Source organism: Apis dorsata, unplaced genomic scaffold (genome assembly GCF_000469605.1).
Source record: "Apis dorsata unplaced genomic scaffold, Apis dorsata 1.3 scaffold_78, whole genome shotgun sequence".
In the NCBI taxonomy this organism is placed as follows: domain Eukaryota; kingdom Metazoa; phylum Arthropoda; class Insecta; order Hymenoptera; family Apidae; genus Apis; species Apis dorsata.
Genome location: NW_006263376.1, coordinates 21,617 through 36,474, shown reverse-complemented (window position 1 = coordinate 36,474; position 14,858 = coordinate 21,617). Strand labels below are relative to the sequence as shown.

General features: G+C 23.7%; 6 protein-coding genes across 9 annotated transcripts in view; 3 read left to right on the top strand and 3 right to left on the bottom strand.

The window, feature by feature from the left end:
- LOC102678021 (myb-binding protein 1A) overlaps positions 1-112 on the bottom strand; it is a 4,833-nt gene extending 4,721 nt beyond the window's left edge. The window contains 2 exon segments of the mRNA XM_006610779.2: position 1; positions 4-112. The exon segment at position 1 is cut by the window's left edge and continues 67 nt beyond it. Coding sequence (XP_006610842.2) covers position 1; positions 4-112 — 110 coding nt within the window.
- A 210-nt stretch (positions 113-322) lies between these two features.
- On the top strand, positions 323-3,718 carry LOC102678151 (eukaryotic translation initiation factor 4H). Of its 2 annotated transcripts, none has more exons than XM_006610781.2 (5): positions 323-688; positions 1,353-1,523; positions 1,629-1,840; positions 2,137-2,367; positions 2,443-3,718. In XM_006610781.2, the coding sequence occupies exons 1-5, from the start codon at positions 657-659 to the stop codon at positions 2,586-2,588; spliced, it is 792 nt and encodes a 263-aa protein (XP_006610844.1). In that variant the 5' UTR covers positions 323-656; the 3' UTR covers positions 2,589-3,718. The 2 variants fall into 2 exon arrangements, with proteins under 2 accessions (XP_006610844.1, XP_006610843.1); XM_006610780.2 differs by having other exon boundaries at positions 1,629-1,873.
- LOC102678383 (septin-1) lies at positions 3,077-6,134 on the top strand. Of its 2 annotated transcripts, none has more exons than XM_031508218.1 (6): positions 3,077-3,166; positions 4,575-4,767; positions 4,855-5,113; positions 5,193-5,558; positions 5,637-5,741; positions 5,823-6,134. In XM_031508218.1, the coding sequence occupies exons 1-6, from the start codon at positions 3,113-3,115 to the stop codon at positions 5,953-5,955; spliced, it is 1,110 nt and encodes a 369-aa protein (XP_031364078.1). In that variant the 5' UTR covers positions 3,077-3,112; the 3' UTR covers positions 5,956-6,134. The 2 variants fall into 2 exon arrangements, with proteins under 2 accessions (XP_031364078.1, XP_006610845.1); XM_006610782.2 differs by lacking the exon at positions 3,077-3,166 and adding an exon at positions 3,973-4,420.
- An 898-nt stretch (positions 6,135-7,032) lies between these two features.
- LOC102678524 (mitochondrial import inner membrane translocase subunit Tim22) lies at positions 7,033-8,528 on the bottom strand. 2 transcript variants are annotated; one of them, XM_031508219.1, is made up of 5 exons: positions 8,467-8,528; positions 7,765-8,016; positions 7,501-7,685; positions 7,348-7,420; positions 7,033-7,279 (listed from the first exon to the last, which is right to left on the bottom strand). In XM_031508219.1, exons 2-5 carry the CDS (start codon positions 7,997-7,999, stop codon positions 7,197-7,199), a joined length of 576 nt encoding a protein of 191 aa, XP_031364079.1. In that variant the 5' UTR covers positions 8,000-8,016; positions 8,467-8,528; the 3' UTR covers positions 7,033-7,196. The 2 variants fall into 2 exon arrangements, with proteins under 2 accessions (XP_031364079.1, XP_006610846.1); XM_006610783.2 differs by lacking the exon at positions 8,467-8,528 and adding an exon at positions 8,264-8,312.
- A 352-nt stretch (positions 8,529-8,880) lies between these two features.
- On the top strand, positions 8,881-11,056 carry LOC102678668 (cell division cycle 7-related protein kinase-like). The gene is made up of 8 exons (XM_031508216.1): positions 8,881-8,945; positions 9,015-9,222; positions 9,320-9,413; positions 9,509-9,651; positions 9,714-9,828; positions 9,900-10,230; positions 10,351-10,469; positions 10,599-11,056. Exons 1-8 carry the CDS (start codon positions 8,924-8,926, stop codon positions 10,725-10,727), a joined length of 1,161 nt encoding a protein of 386 aa, XP_031364076.1. The 5' UTR covers positions 8,881-8,923; the 3' UTR covers positions 10,728-11,056.
- Positions 11,057-11,191: 135 nt separating this feature from the next.
- On the bottom strand, positions 11,192-14,411 carry LOC102678885 (protein unc-45 homolog B). The gene is made up of 4 exons (XM_031508215.1): positions 13,974-14,411; positions 13,513-13,842; positions 12,997-13,437; positions 11,192-12,858 (listed from the first exon to the last, which is right to left on the bottom strand). The coding sequence occupies exons 1-4, from the start codon at positions 14,394-14,396 to the stop codon at positions 11,224-11,226; spliced, it is 2,829 nt and encodes a 942-aa protein (XP_031364075.1). The 5' UTR covers positions 14,397-14,411; the 3' UTR covers positions 11,192-11,223.
- Between the last annotated feature and the right edge of the window lie 447 nt (positions 14,412-14,858).

Below are 14,858 nucleotides of genomic sequence, written 5' to 3'. Positions count from 1 at the left end.
TTCTAAGTTTAGTAAAATAATCAAGAACTGTACAATCCATTTTATTCATTTTATCCTTCATTTTAAAATCATTTGAAATAGGCTCTAACATGTGCATAGTCTCATCCGCCATCTTGCTTTGTTTTACCTAAAAACTACGCTAATCTAATAAGTACCTACATAACAAATATATAAAAACAATTGAATGAATTAGTATTTTAATACCTGGTCTTATAATAGTAGTTATTTAAATGAAACAAATAATGAATAGAATGTAAAATCAAAAGTGTATATTTCATTTTTGAATTGCATAGACTGTCAATCGTTTTCGTTAAAAATTTCGTACTTTTGTGTAGAACTGTCGAATTACTATAAATAAAAATTTCTAGTAATATTATGCAATTCAACTACATAAATAAATTATTTTTTGAAAAGAACTTATCATAATCTAATTGTTAACAATTCATAGTAAAAATAAAAGTAATTGTGTTCTTTATTAGAAATTTTTAATCTTTTGATAAATTACTGTCGAAATTCATTAATACAAGTAACGATCCCTAACTAAGTAAGTTTGCTTAGATTCATGATTTCAAATTCTTTAGTGATTAGAAAAGTGCCATCTTGAACATAGTATTGCACTCGACCCGCGCGGTCCCGGTCAGTTTCGTGCATCCAATATGGCTGGTCGAGGTGGTTACGAAGATTCAAGGCAAGTATAGGTTACAATTTCTTTCATGTATAACAGTTATTGAGATTTTTCAATACAATGTAAGGATAGTATTTAATCGATGTACCGAATTGGTAAAAAAACTGCTCTTTTCTTCAATAATTTTACGATTTTAAGGTTAAGTGAGTTTTGATTAGAGTGCAGCGCAGCACCTTACAGATATGGTTCCTTCGACACGCGGCTTTATTTTGGCCGGCCAAACAATAGTGCATTTTAGTCATAATATTATTGATAAAAATATGAACTAAAAATTTGTGCAATATATATAATATATTTGGTTAAAAATATTATTTGATATAACACATAAGAATATTTAATTTCACATTATTCACTAGAATATGTGCTTATGAAAATTAATATTCTAATGAGTGTCACAATTATAAATCTATATATTGTTATTATTATTTCTATATATTATTATTATTTTGTAATTAACTCTCAAAACTGAACATGAAACTTTTTGTAATTTTAACATGATTCTAAATGATTATTATGTATTAAATTTAAAATAATGTTATTTTTTTATTAAATTAATAGTTAAAAAATAATTAAATACAAAAATAATACTTATTTTACATATATTAATTGTGCAAAATATTAATATAATATATATAAAATGCATATGATTATACATTTTTTTAAACAGAGATTATGGAGGTGGATATAGAAGTGGCAGAAAGCCATTACCAACAGAACCTCCTTATACTGCATTTGTGGGAAATTTACCAAATGGAATTGTACAAGGAGATGTTGATAAAATCTTCAAAAAACTTAATGTTAAAGGAATCAGATTGGTTAAAGATAAAGAAACTGATAGGTTTGTATAAATGGAATTAATTGTAATATAATTGAATTGAATATTTTATAAATAATACAACTCCTTTAATATTACATCATATTTAATATTTTTTTTTTTCTATAGGTTTAAGGGTTTTTGTTATGTTGAATTTGAAGATTTAGCAGACTTAGAAGCTGCATTGGAAATGGATGGAGCAGTAGAAGTAGATAAAAGTGTTATAAAAATAGACGTAGCAGAGGGCAAGAGAAATGACCGCGGTGGTTTCGATAGGAGAGGGCGGAGCGGAGGTAGCAGTGGAGGCTTTAGAGGGAGAGATGGAGGCCGTGGAGGATATGGTGATGATTTTGGAAGCAAATCTATGTATTCTAGTAAGCGTTATGCTTTGCATAACGTATATAACAAATATCTTTTAAATTTAACAATATATAAATTAATTAATTGGTATAATATTTTCATAATAATATTTAAAAAGTATTTATAAGCTTATAAAATAAAATTTTATATATTTTGTTTATATATATTGTATATATAATTTTATGTTTTTCATATATATATATATAAATATATATATATATATATATATAAAGATGCATTATTATTAAAAATTAAAATTTAATATAATAATGTGCAGGAGGTTATGTAGGTCAAGGTCAGAGTCACGGTGGAAGACAAGGTAGTACATGGGATATGAGAAGTAACCGGGGTAACTACAGTCAATTTAATGATGATACAGGAGGTGGAAGTCGAGAATGGTCGCGTAACGCTTCATCTAGATCATATGGTAATAGACCAGCTTCTCGTGGAACTGGAACTGAACGAAAACCATTTCATGATGAACCATTTCACAAAGATCCACCTCCAGGTTTGTTTGTATATAATATTTAATAGCGATTTTATTTTTAAAAAATTATGAATAATTTTAACATTGTTATTATAGCTGATACAACTGGAAGGAAACGTCTGGTATTAGCACCAAGAACAATTCAGGATCCCATAAATGCAATTGCAGAATCAAGTAAATCAAGTTCAATTTATGGTGGCGCAAAACCTCGGGAGGAAAAAATTAATACAGATGACAAGTAAACATATTATCATTACTAGTTTCTGATTCCCTAAATTTCAGGGAAAGGAACTTTCCCAACAAAAACATTTGGAAACCAATACAAGATCCCTTAGTTTCCTCAAATGTAGTGGGAAGAATCTCTTCAGAGATGAGAAATTGTAATAATTTTTATTTACCCCTAAGGGGAGTCTTCCCCATAATGATGAAAAGTGATTTAATGAGATTCTTAAGTTCTACGTATTTGGCATTTTTAATTAAGAATAAAATTTTTTCATCTAGTGCCCTCTCTATTTACACTAACTCTTTAGTTTAAAAAAATGTAATAATAAATTGGGAACTTAAAGTAAAAATTGTGTGCACCATGCATGCTCGAGTAATATTGGTTATGTGTAATTATATGTATATACATATGACCAATCGTATCATATATGTATATATATATATATGTACACACGTGCGCGCACACACAGACTTGAATTATTTGTGTATATATATATATATATATATACACGCGATAATGATGTGATACGGAAAGTACATTTTAATGTTCACGTCAATTTCATGTTGGGTGTTGTATCAGTTTATAATAATATTAATGGTATGTGTACAAACTATTATAAATATATACTATCACCATACATATATTTGATTCCGTAAAAACTGATCTTCTAATAATATAGTACTCAAATAATCTTTGTTTTAAAGAGTACAAAATATTGTCCGTCTTTTCATTTCCTTCCTTATAATTTTTATGTTTCATTTTAATACCAATCATTGTATCTGCTTATTGAGATGATTTATAAATAATTGTTTAATATTGAAACTCGATTTGATTAAAAATATTAAACATTTATTTATGCGCTTGTGAAATAATGACAAATAATTATAAAACATAAAAAATATTTGAGTGATTGAAAAAATTATACATCACTAAATAATATGAGGATAATGTGCCGATTATTACGCATTAATATTGTGTAATGAATTAATTTACTATGCTAGTAATAAATGTCAATCATTTGAAAAAAATATCGATAATTATGAGATAAATAAAGAAAAACTTATGATAAAACTTAATGATAAATATATTATATAAAACTATGCTTGTATATGATATTATTTCCTGAATAAAGTAGTCGTTTGCCTTGTATTTGTGTAATGTATTTTTAAAAAATTAAAGAATAAAAAAATAAAATTTTAATATTTTTAATATAATTTGTGAATTATTTTTAAGTCATTAAATATTCGATTTTAATATAAATAAATTAATTAAAATCAATTCTAATTCGCATTTAAAATTAAATAATTAATAATTAATCATCAATTTACATCAAAGAAGTTTGAAAGTTTTAAATTAAATTATGATTACATAGTTCAATACTTTTTACCATAAAATTTCATACTTTTATTAAAAGCTTATTTCGGCAGCCACGCCTAAATTTCTTTCTTATTAAGGGTTATTCCCCTCCTCCTTCGTAATATAGATATACCGTAACATTTTCCTGTACAGTCAATGCAATATTTTTCTTTTATATCAATGAATTTACAATAAAATTATTAATTTTTTTAAATATAATTTTGCTTTTGTTAAATATATATAATAAGAATATAATGTCGATTAAAGCAAAGAATCTTAAATTCAAATAACCTATTCAATTTATTTATGATATATGTATACTTATATATATTTCGAGTATGGCTGTAATCTTGTCTTCTGTCACAATACTGCGCTTGTTAGCTTGAAATTTAGTTTTGGATTGTCTTTAATATCGTTTAAAAATATCGTACTGACTTCTACGTATCGTTTAAATTGAATTACGACGAAAAAATGTCTAGTGAAAGTGTAAAAACGGTAAGTATCCTTAACGGTAAATAATTTTTTTATAAAATATTTTCATACTTTTTTTTATAAAAAGATATTCATATTATTTATTTTAAGTATATATATTTTTTTATATTACAAAAATATGATTTTAATTTAATATAATTCGTATTTTCTTTATTAGTTTGCTAGTCTTGAAACACCTGGATATGTGGGATTTGCAAATTTACCTAATCAAGTTCATAGAAAATCAGTAAAAAAGGGTTTTGAATTTACACTTATGGTTGTTGGGGAATCTGGTCTTGGAAAATCTACATTAGTAAATAGTCTATTTCTTACTGATTTATATCCAGAACGTGTAATTCCTGATGCTATAGGTAAGTTAAATTTTGTTTATATTTTCATTTATAGATATATATCTTATAAATGATAATTACTATATTATATTGGTATAATTTAAATAGAGAAAACTAATCAAACTGTTAAGCTTGATGCTTCAACTGTGGAGATTGAAGAAAGAGGTGTCAAACTTAGATTAACTGTTGTTGATACTCCTGGTTATGGAGATGCAATTGATAATACAGATAGTTTTAGAGCTATCATACAATATATAGATGATCAATTTGAAAGATTTTTACGTGATGAAAGTGGTTTAAATAGAAGAAATATAGTAGATAATAGAATACATTGTTGTTTTTATTTTATCTCACCATTTGGTCATGGGTAAGATATTTTAATTATAATTTTATTTTATTATAGCATGATAAAGATACATATTTATATTTCTTTTTATTTCTATCAGATTAAAACCTTTGGATATAGAATTTATGAAGCAACTTCATAATAAAGTTAATATAGTACCAGTAATTGCAAAAGCTGATGTACTTACAAAAAAAGAAGTATTGCGTTTAAAGAAACGAGTTATGGAAGAAATAGAAGGCAGTGGAATAAAAATTTATCCATTACCAGATTGTGATAGTGATGAAGATGAAGATTATAAAGAACAAGTTAGACAATTGAAAGAAGCAGTTCCATTTGCTGTATGTGGAGCAAACACATTATTGGAAGTAAAGGGACGAAAAGTACGAGGGCGATTGTATCCATGGGGTGTAGTAGAAGTTGAAAATCCTGATCATTGTGATTTTATAAAACTGAGAACAATGTTAATGTATGTAATATTAGTTTAAATGAATATATTAAAGAATAGAATAGTTTTTTATTATTTATTGTTTTTATATAATTATAGCACACATATGCAAGATTTACAAGAAGTAACTCAAGAAGTACATTATGAAAATTATCGCAGTGAAAGACTAGCAAAAGGAGCTCCTGTACCACCTCGAAGACAAACGTAAGTATTATAATTTTTAAAAAATATTAAAAATATTTTTTTACTAATAAAATTCTTATTTTTTTTTTTTTTTTTTAATAGAATTGCAGAATCTGAAAGAAGTAATTCTGTTTCTGAAAAAGATCGAATATTGCAAGAAAAAGAAGCAGAGTTACGACGAATGCAAGAATTAGTAGCGGTAATGCAGGCACAAATGCAACAACAACAACCTTAATTATATATATTTTCTGCACAAATGTGTGAAGAAAAATTAATTCTTCACATTACAGGTGCCAAAAAATTTTATTAAATGATCAATACACTATTCAAAACATAATTTGAGAAAAAATTTACAATTTTTAAAAGTTTATTTATGACAAATATAATTAGAAAATATACATTTCTTATTCAATATTTTTGTTTTAAATATTAAATCATGAACAAAATTCAGTATTTTAAAAACATAAAAAAATAAAATTAAAAATATAGGAAAAATTACATATAAAAATTATAACTATAATTTAATAACCATACAACACAGAAATGCGTAATAAGTGCCTTGCATATGTTTTTTTAATAAAAAATAATTTATAATTTCCATTAAAATGCAAATATCAAAACTAATATAATCCATTTTATAAAAATAAAGCTGTTATAAAAAATTTGTATTTCTTAAACAAGATGTAGTACAATTAATATTTGGTAAAATATGTTATAATAATATATATTGAAATATATAGAATGTAACAAATATGCAAAATCTCTCAAATATTATGCAAAAATTTTATTTCAAAATGAAATGAAAATTTATAAGATATAATGTATCTTAATAACTCTAATAATAAGAAACTATATAAGTTGTATAAATACATATATACAATAACATTTTATAAATATCGATATTTTACACAAGTGACAAAGAAATTGGTAGAAATATATATACAATTTGCATATCTTCCAATATTTCATATATATTTTTTTATGAAAAAAATTTTAAGACTGCCAATATTAAATTATTAATAATCATTCACAATATTTAGAAATTAAAAGTTTATTTTATGCTGTGATAAGCAGTGTTAAATAAGTAAAGTATAGCTTTACATGTGTTTTATTTTCAATAAAATGTAAAGTATCAAGTATTAAGAATTAACATTTATTTTTACTTAAATATTCTAGTAATATTTAATTACTAGTACCTATTTTTAAATCATTTTATAATTTTTTTTGTTTTAAAAAAAATGTATGCAATTTAAGAAAAATATTGTATTAAAAATAGAGAACTTTCAGAATGTAGGTAAAATGAGCATCAATATATATTACATGAATTTTTTTATTTCTTAACTATTGTACTTATATATATGCATTTTTATATTAAGAATATTCTTATGCTTTTATACGTATTGTACAGGTATACTCAGAGTGTGTTTTATATTTTTTTTTGTATAAATATATGTCTATAATAATATGTGACATTGTTTAAGATTTATGCATATAATAATCTATTACTGTTGAAAAAGCTGCAAAACCTGCTGCTCCAATTAAACCTGCTTTTATACCAGCTAAATCATAAAATCACATTAAAATTCCCTATTTATATATATTAAATTTATATTTAAATTTAGAATACCTCTTAATCCTATTATTCCACCTGTTAAACCACCAGCATATGTACCATTCTTCCAATCAGTTTTTCCTCTATACTAAAGTAAAATTCTAGAATAATATTATAGATAAACATAAATTAAATTATAATTTTATATTGAATTTAAGGAATTATTACCGATTCTATTGCACATTCAATAGCTGAATATACACAACCAACTACTGCAAAATTTTTTGCATAACCCAATGTTGTAATTTTCATTTCTCTAAATACTTCACGGACAGTTTGTTGTTTTTCAACGCTGGCCACATTTGAATTCACACTAGATGAAAATAAACCTATAGCAGCTCCCAAGCCATATCCTACAAATCTAATTTTTTTTTAATTATACTTATATATAAAAATAAACATAATTTTTAATATGATATAATACAAACATACCTATGACACAACTTGCAATACTTTTAAAGATACAACTTTCCATTGCACTTTCTACTAATTTCTCTTCATTAGTTTTAATTCGTACCGGACCTACAGTTCTTGGAATTATAATATTTTCTCTAAATCTTTGTTGAGTAATGAGATGAAGAGCTATTTTATCCAAATCCATATCACTTATAACATTATTTTCACTTGTGTCCAATAAAGATGATTTAGATGGATTAATGTTAAACATATTTAATTCAATATTTCCTATATTCAATATTTAATTCAATTTTTAATTCAATATTTCAATTCTTAAAAAATTAAAATCATCTTAACATATATCTTAATTATTTTGAATAATTAAATCTTATTTCTTTAAATAAAAATGAAATAAAAATAAAAAATCTAATAATTAATGTAAAAAGATTTTATATAAAAATAATCAGAAAAAGAAAAAAACAACATATAATTAACAATTAAATCAAACAATTATTAATCTATTTTTTATTCTAACCTTTAGTTTGTAAATAATTTTTTAAGAAAATTTTTTTTTAATTTTTAAATTTTCAATTAAAATTTGTTAAAAAATAATTTTAATATTATTAATATAATCATTTCTTTGTTATTTAGCCATAAATAATATTGTTATATTTATAATAAATATAAATAGAATTACTTTTAATATATCAATTTACTTGATACATTGATATGCCGTACCGTATATACATTTCAGAATTCTAAATATGCATTTCCGAATACATATATATGTGTATTATCTAAAATATTAATAGCAGAAAATAGTATTTTATTGAAAATTGGTAATATATTTTACAGTGATAATTAATTCCAAAAATATTTATTAAAATATGTATAAAATTATATCAATATTCTGCTTTAATATTTTAACTATTGATTATTGATAGAATAAGACTATTGATATATTAACTATTGATAGAAGTATGCATATATATATATATATATATATATATATATTTACTTTGAATATTTGAAACGATAACGAATTTTCATATATATAGGTTATCATACATATATTTGTTTTTTAAAAGAAAAGAATGAAATTATTAATTTATTAAAAATAATTTCAAAATAGTGTTTTGATTACCTGATTAAATGTATTAAATTATATACTGAAGCCATTGAAGAAAAAACAGAAATGGAAGAAGATAATGATGATGGTAAAAAATTGAATTTACGAAAATTATTCAAATTATAATAAAAAAATTAAAATTATTATATCATTTCAGAAAATAATATTGCGATTAAAAATATAGTTCCATTAATAAAAGATTTATTCCATGTGCATGGTAAAGTTGGAGAAGGAACCTTTAGTTCTGTATATTTAGCTACTTTAAAATTATCTGATGGTTCTAAAAAATTTGCATTGAAACATTTAGTTCCTACTAGACATCCTGAAAAAATTGAAAGAGAATTACAATGTATGCAACAAATAGGGTAATTGACATTTTATAAATTTGGTTATTACTTAAATAACAATAAATGTATTTATATATTTAAAATTAATATCTTTATAATATAATTTCTTTTTTAGAGGAAAAGATTATATAGTTGGATTGGAATTATGTTTAAGAAGTTTTGAAACAGTAATATTTGTAATGCCATATATGAGACATGATAAATTTTCGGTAAGATTTTTTTATTTATGACTTAATTAATTATTTTAATGTACTTATTTTATTATATAATGTTGTAAATGTAATAATTTATTGATATTAAATAGGAATATGTACAAGACATGACTGTTCAAGAAACAAAAGATTATATGATAGCATTATTAACTGCATTACGAAGGGTTCATCAATTTAATATTATACATAGAGATATTAAACCTAGTAATTTTTTATATGATAGATGTAATAAAAGGTAAAATAATATAAATTATCTAATATAAATTTAATATATTAATTTTTTTTATTTTTTAATAGATATTTGCTAGTTGATTTTGGATTAGCACAAGAGTATATACCAGAAAAGAAATCTAGTAACATTAAATTAGCTAATTCTGAAATACAAGTTGTTAAACGAAAAAGATCAGATGAAGTAAAGTATCAATTATTATATAAAAATTCTATAAGTAATATATATATTGTTATTTTTTTCATATTTTTCAGAATAGTTTAAATCTTTCTCTTAATTCAAAAAAGAAAGATACAGGAGAAAAGTGCTATTGCTTTGGTAAAGCAAGGGTTTGTTCATTGTGTATATCAAGACCTGAACAGACAGCTCCCAGAGCTGGCACACCAGGTTTTCGAGCTCCTGAAGTTTTATTAAAATATCCTTCACAAACACCTGCAATTGATATTTGGGCAAGTGGAGTTATAATGTTATGTATTCTCAGTGGTACTCAGCCATTCTTTCATTCACCAGATGACTGTACAGCTTTAGCAGAAATAACAACTATATTTGGATCAAATAAAATGCAACAATGTGCACGTAAATTAGGTATAATATATAATTTTTTATTTAGTTCATATTGTAAAGCATTTCATGTTTTTTCTTTTATTTTAATTATTTTATGATTTTATTTATTTATATTTTATTTTAAATTTTTTTATAATTTAGGAAAAAAAATTATCTTTAGTGATGATATACCAGCAGTTGATATTGTTTCTTTATGTCAAAAATTGCAAAAAAGAAATAAGGGTTTATTAAATAGTAAAAATCATAATACATGTGAAAAGGTATTTTTTAATTTATTATTTATTTATAATTATAATTAATTTAAATATAAATATAATTTTATATTTTTTAATAATGTACAAAATAATATAGTAAAGATTTTACTATTAAAAAATATTCAATATTTTAAGGTATCATCAGACACACAAAAAGAGTATCCAAAAGAAGCTTATCATCTTTTATCAAAATTATTAGATTTAGATTATAAAACACGTTTTACTGCAGATCAAGCTTTAAGTCATCCATTTTTTAAATTATAATGTCTACTTTTATATTAAAAATTGTTTTAGTTATTTTGGCAAATTTATAAGAAAACTATTTTATAATAATACTATAAAAATAATTAAATAATATTAAATGTAATATTAAGGATTGTACATTATAAAACTTGTACATGTACATATGATTGTATACAAAATACATAATACATTACATTATGTTAAATTAAGTAATTTATATTAAATTAAATAATTTAGATTTTTAAACATTTTAAATATTAAATAAATAATTTTGTTATTACATAACAATACTATATAATATAAGATTATATTAATAAGATTGTTAATAAATGCAATAAATTTATAATTTAACTATATCTAAAAAGACATTTAATTATTTTGCAGTTTTATTGCATTATTTTTTGATGAATTTTACATTTTTTAGGCACTTGTGATATAATAAATAGATAATTTTTAGATATTTTGTTTACAACATAGATTTAAAATAAGATTTAAAATAAATTAATTATACATATATTTATTCAACATTTTCCAAATTGTTTGCATTTTGTGATATCTGTTCTATATTTTCACTTTTCCATTCCCTAATAAGTTTCCATTCTGCTGCAGCTTCTAATGCTTTAGCTGCTAATTCTTTTATTTTTTTGTTTTGTACTGTATCACTTTTTGTAAGAGCCATTAAAATTTCCATTATATCAGTTTCAATTACTTTGGCTGCAACATCTTTTGTACTTTTTATCATATTTAAAATAATTACAATTCCTCTATGTTGTAAATCAGTATTTGGATTAGCAAGTAAATAATGTAAAGATTCTAACCAATCCTTTGAATCAAATATTTTAAAACATGATTTTATACTAACTGATGTTAACATTGCTAAGGCTCCTGCAGCTGCCATACTTGTATCTAGATCTTCATCTTGACAGAGAATGACCAGATATTTAACTCTATCATTTTCTTGTTCATAATATTTAATAGTATCTTCACACAACATTAAATTATTCATAACCTGTGTAGATGCACGTTTTAACATTTCGTGATCTTCATACATATAAATTTCAATTTTTTGAAAACCTCCTTCCTTCAGAATTCGTTTTCTAACACTATCGTTAATTCCAGCTAAGTTGCATAAAGCCATTAAAGCTTCAAAATTTTCAAGAGCAGAACATTCTGCATTTAAGAGATTTATAAATGGTCGAACTACTTCCATTATTCTTTGTCCAGGGAATGCAACTTCTGGATTTATTGTAATTCCTAATCGGGCAAGAGCTTGTGATGCTTGTTTCTTTCCTTTATCTGTACCATCTAAAGCTAATGGTAAAAGAGCTTTTGCACCACCTTGTTGAACAATAATTCCTCGTACTTCCTGTTGACTAGATATTGCATTAAATACACGCGCTATTAATTCTTTACTATTTTGACTTTCTGTTTTAGAAAGTGCAACTAATGCACTTGTTACACCAGCTTTAGCTAATGCATTTAATCTTTTATTTACAAAATCTACATCATCTAGTTCATGTTCTTCTGGTATATGATGTTTTGCGAATTTTGCTAATTCAATCATTTCTGGTATAAGTTCTTGTTTATCATAAGCATTACATAAATTTACTAATGTAGTAACAACACCATAAACTACAGATTGATCTCCAGTTTTAGCAAGTTCTATCATGGCTTGAACTGCTTCAACATCTTCAATTAACTTTTCTTTGACTTCAGCATCAAAAGTAAGATATGATAATCCTTCTACTGCCCATTTTCTCATATCTTTTTGCTTTTTAGGATTAATTAAAAATCTTCTACAAGCTTCAGCTAATTTTTTTGTTGCTCCATCAGCAAATGGTCTTATTGTAGCATCTGTACCACCCGAACTGCCTAATTTACATAATCCTACTAAAGCACGTACTCTGATAGAATCATCTTTAGATTGATACAACTTTTTTAATATATTCACGCCTTGATTGATAATTGCAGTACTTTTATCTCTTTTGGATGCAGCGGCAATAATACATTCGCAAGCTACTTTTTGTTGTAATACATCATCTGTGCCTGCCATAACAAGTATCATTTCTAAAATACCTTCTTTAGCAATTACTGAATTTCCAACATCTAATGGACCCAATAATAAAGTTGTTATTGAAACTACAACACGGACCTGTTTAAATAAATAAATATGAAATAAAATTTTATAAAAAATTTTATAAAAATATAAATATTATATTTATATATATGTAATAATTTTATAATATAATTTTTATTAAAAATTATTAAAAATTATTGATGTATTACCAACCTTAGATTCTAAATCTGGTGTAAGTAACTTATCTTTAATATATTCATCAATAGCATTCTTAAACTTTTCTTTTGCTGCATCATAATACATATTTTCATAAATTCTTGCCAAACATACACTTGTTATAGTTCTGGTAGATGATGTAATATCCATTGAAGATTCATATTTATATTCTTCAAGTTCACTTGCAACTTCCATTAAACGTTGTAAACCATTTAGTTCAACTAATCGTTCTGCCCAATTTAATGTAGTATAATGAATATTACGCATAATAAGTTCTATAATTGCATCCCTAGCTAATCCAGAAATTGTTCTACTTGTTACACTACAGAGTAAACATGATAAAATAGTATCTATTTCTTTGTTGTATTTGTCACATAATTCTTTATTTGGTTTTGAATCTGGTTTATTATTCATTCCACTATATGTATTTAGCAATGTCTGCAAAACATAGTTTTAAAAAAGCATATATTTTACAATTAAAAATAATTTTTTATGTTTGTTAAATTTGCTAACCTGTAAATAATATTGAGCAACATTTACTCTTTCTGCAATTTTACTATTAATCATTTCTAAGCACCAAGGTATACCAATATGCTTCAAAATATCTTTAGTTCTATTAATGTTATCTTTACATAATTCTGTAATAATTCGAATAGCAATTGTTATTATTTCTTCATTTTTCTCAAGTTTAAGTATCTTTGTTATTTTAGAAACGATTCCATCATTAAACATTATTTCTGCTCCTGCTCTCTCTCTAGCAAGAACAAGTAAATTATTCATTGCTGTTTCTCGCTTTTCATTATTTTCTTTCATTTCAAAAGCTATATCCATCATTTGTGATACCTATGATAAAAAACATATTTATTATAGATTGAATTACATTGTAAAAAATTTTTTATTTATTTGCAGATTCCAAGGAATACATTATAATTAACTTATTATATAACAATAATATTATATGTTAATATACAAACCTTGGCACTGATACGAGAATTCTGTCTATATCTTTCTTGTACAATCTCATGTAATCTTGCAGCAATAGGCTGGATTGTTTTGTTAGCAGGATCAGCAGAAATAATATATCTTGCATCACGATATGCTTCTTCAAATCTTTCTAATGCTTCTAATGCTTGACATCTACGAAATAATGCTTTTGGATCATTTGGGCATATTTTAAGAGCTTCATCACAATCTTTAATTGCTTTATTATATTCTTCTTGCTTTAAATATGTTGCAGCACGATTTTTATAATATATAGCTTTTTCAGAATTATCTTTATCTGCAAGTTTTAATGCACTTGTATAACAACTTAAAGCTTCTGACCAATTTCCTTTATTGAATTCTATATTGCCCTTCTCTTTCCATTCATGTGCAGTTAAATTTTTTATTTTCGTCATATTGAAATATTTTTTAACTGAAAAATTATTAATCACATAAAATTATATAAAAAAAATTATTTATTATATATTATATTATATTATATTTATTTATTATATAAAACACAACATTAAAATTAGATTATAAATTAAATATATTATAAAATTAGATTATAATTAGATTAGTATATTATATTATTATATATTATATAAATATATGTTTAAGTAAATAAAATTTAATAATACATAATTATAATATTAAAAAATTGTATAAAAAATTAAGAAATAAGAAATTTACTTATTAAAAAATAAATATTATATGAATATTTTTAAAATAAGATATATGCACAAAAAAACTACCAATTCCTTTTGAAAGACTTCAATGTAATACTGAAGCTCGCACAGCTTTCGCATGATATTAAAAAAGACGTAGAATTGTCTAGACGTTACTAGACTGTTGCATATCTATTTTAAACTCTGTTC

Coding starts and splice junctions, on each gene's coding strand:
- LOC102678151 (XM_006610780.2), top strand. CDS start 657: ATGGCTGGTCGAGGTGGTTACGAAGATTCAAG. Junction 1,524..1,628: donor AAAGATAAAGAAACTGATAG/GTTTGTATAAAT, acceptor TTTTTTCTATAG/GTTTAAGGGTTTTTGTTATG. Junction 1,874..2,136: donor AAGCAAATCTATGTATTCTA/GTAAGCGTTATG, acceptor AATAATGTGCAG/GAGGTTATGTAGGTCAAGGT.
- LOC102678383 (XM_031508218.1), top strand. CDS start 3,113: ATGTTCACGTCAATTTCATGTTGGGTGTTGTATCAGTTTATAATAATA. Junction 4,768..4,854: donor TGTAATTCCTGATGCTATAG/GTAAGTTAAATT, acceptor TAATTTAAATAG/AGAAAACTAATCAAACTGTT. Junction 5,559..5,636: donor AAACTGAGAACAATGTTAAT/GTATGTAATATT, acceptor ATATAATTATAG/CACACATATGCAAGATTTAC.
- LOC102678524 (XM_031508219.1), bottom strand. CDS start 7,999: ATGTTTAACATTAATCCATCTAAATCATCTTTATTGGACACAAGTGAA. Junction 7,686..7,764: donor TATTGCAAGTTGTGTCATAG/GTATGTTTGTAT, acceptor TTAGATTTGTAG/GATATGGCTTGGGAGCTGCT. Junction 7,421..7,500: donor TTGAATGTGCAATAGAATCG/GTAATAATTCCT, acceptor ATTTTACTTTAG/TATAGAGGAAAAACTGATTG.
- LOC102678668 (XM_031508216.1), top strand. CDS start 8,924: ATGGAAGAAGATAATGATGATG. Junction 9,829..9,899: donor AACGAAAAAGATCAGATGAA/GTAAAGTATCAA, acceptor CATATTTTTCAG/AATAGTTTAAATCTTTCTCT. Junction 10,231..10,350: donor ACAATGTGCACGTAAATTAG/GTATAATATATA, acceptor TTTATAATTTAG/GAAAAAAAATTATCTTTAGT.
- LOC102678885 (XM_031508215.1), bottom strand. CDS start 14,396: ATGACGAAAATAAAAAATTTAACTGCACATGAATGGAAAGAGAAGGGC. Junction 13,438..13,512: donor TTGCTCAATATTATTTACAG/GTTAGCAAATTT, acceptor TATGTTTTGCAG/ACATTGCTAAATACATATAG. Junction 12,859..12,996: donor CACCAGATTTAGAATCTAAG/GTTGGTAATACA, acceptor TTATTTAAACAG/GTCCGTGTTGTAGTTTCAAT.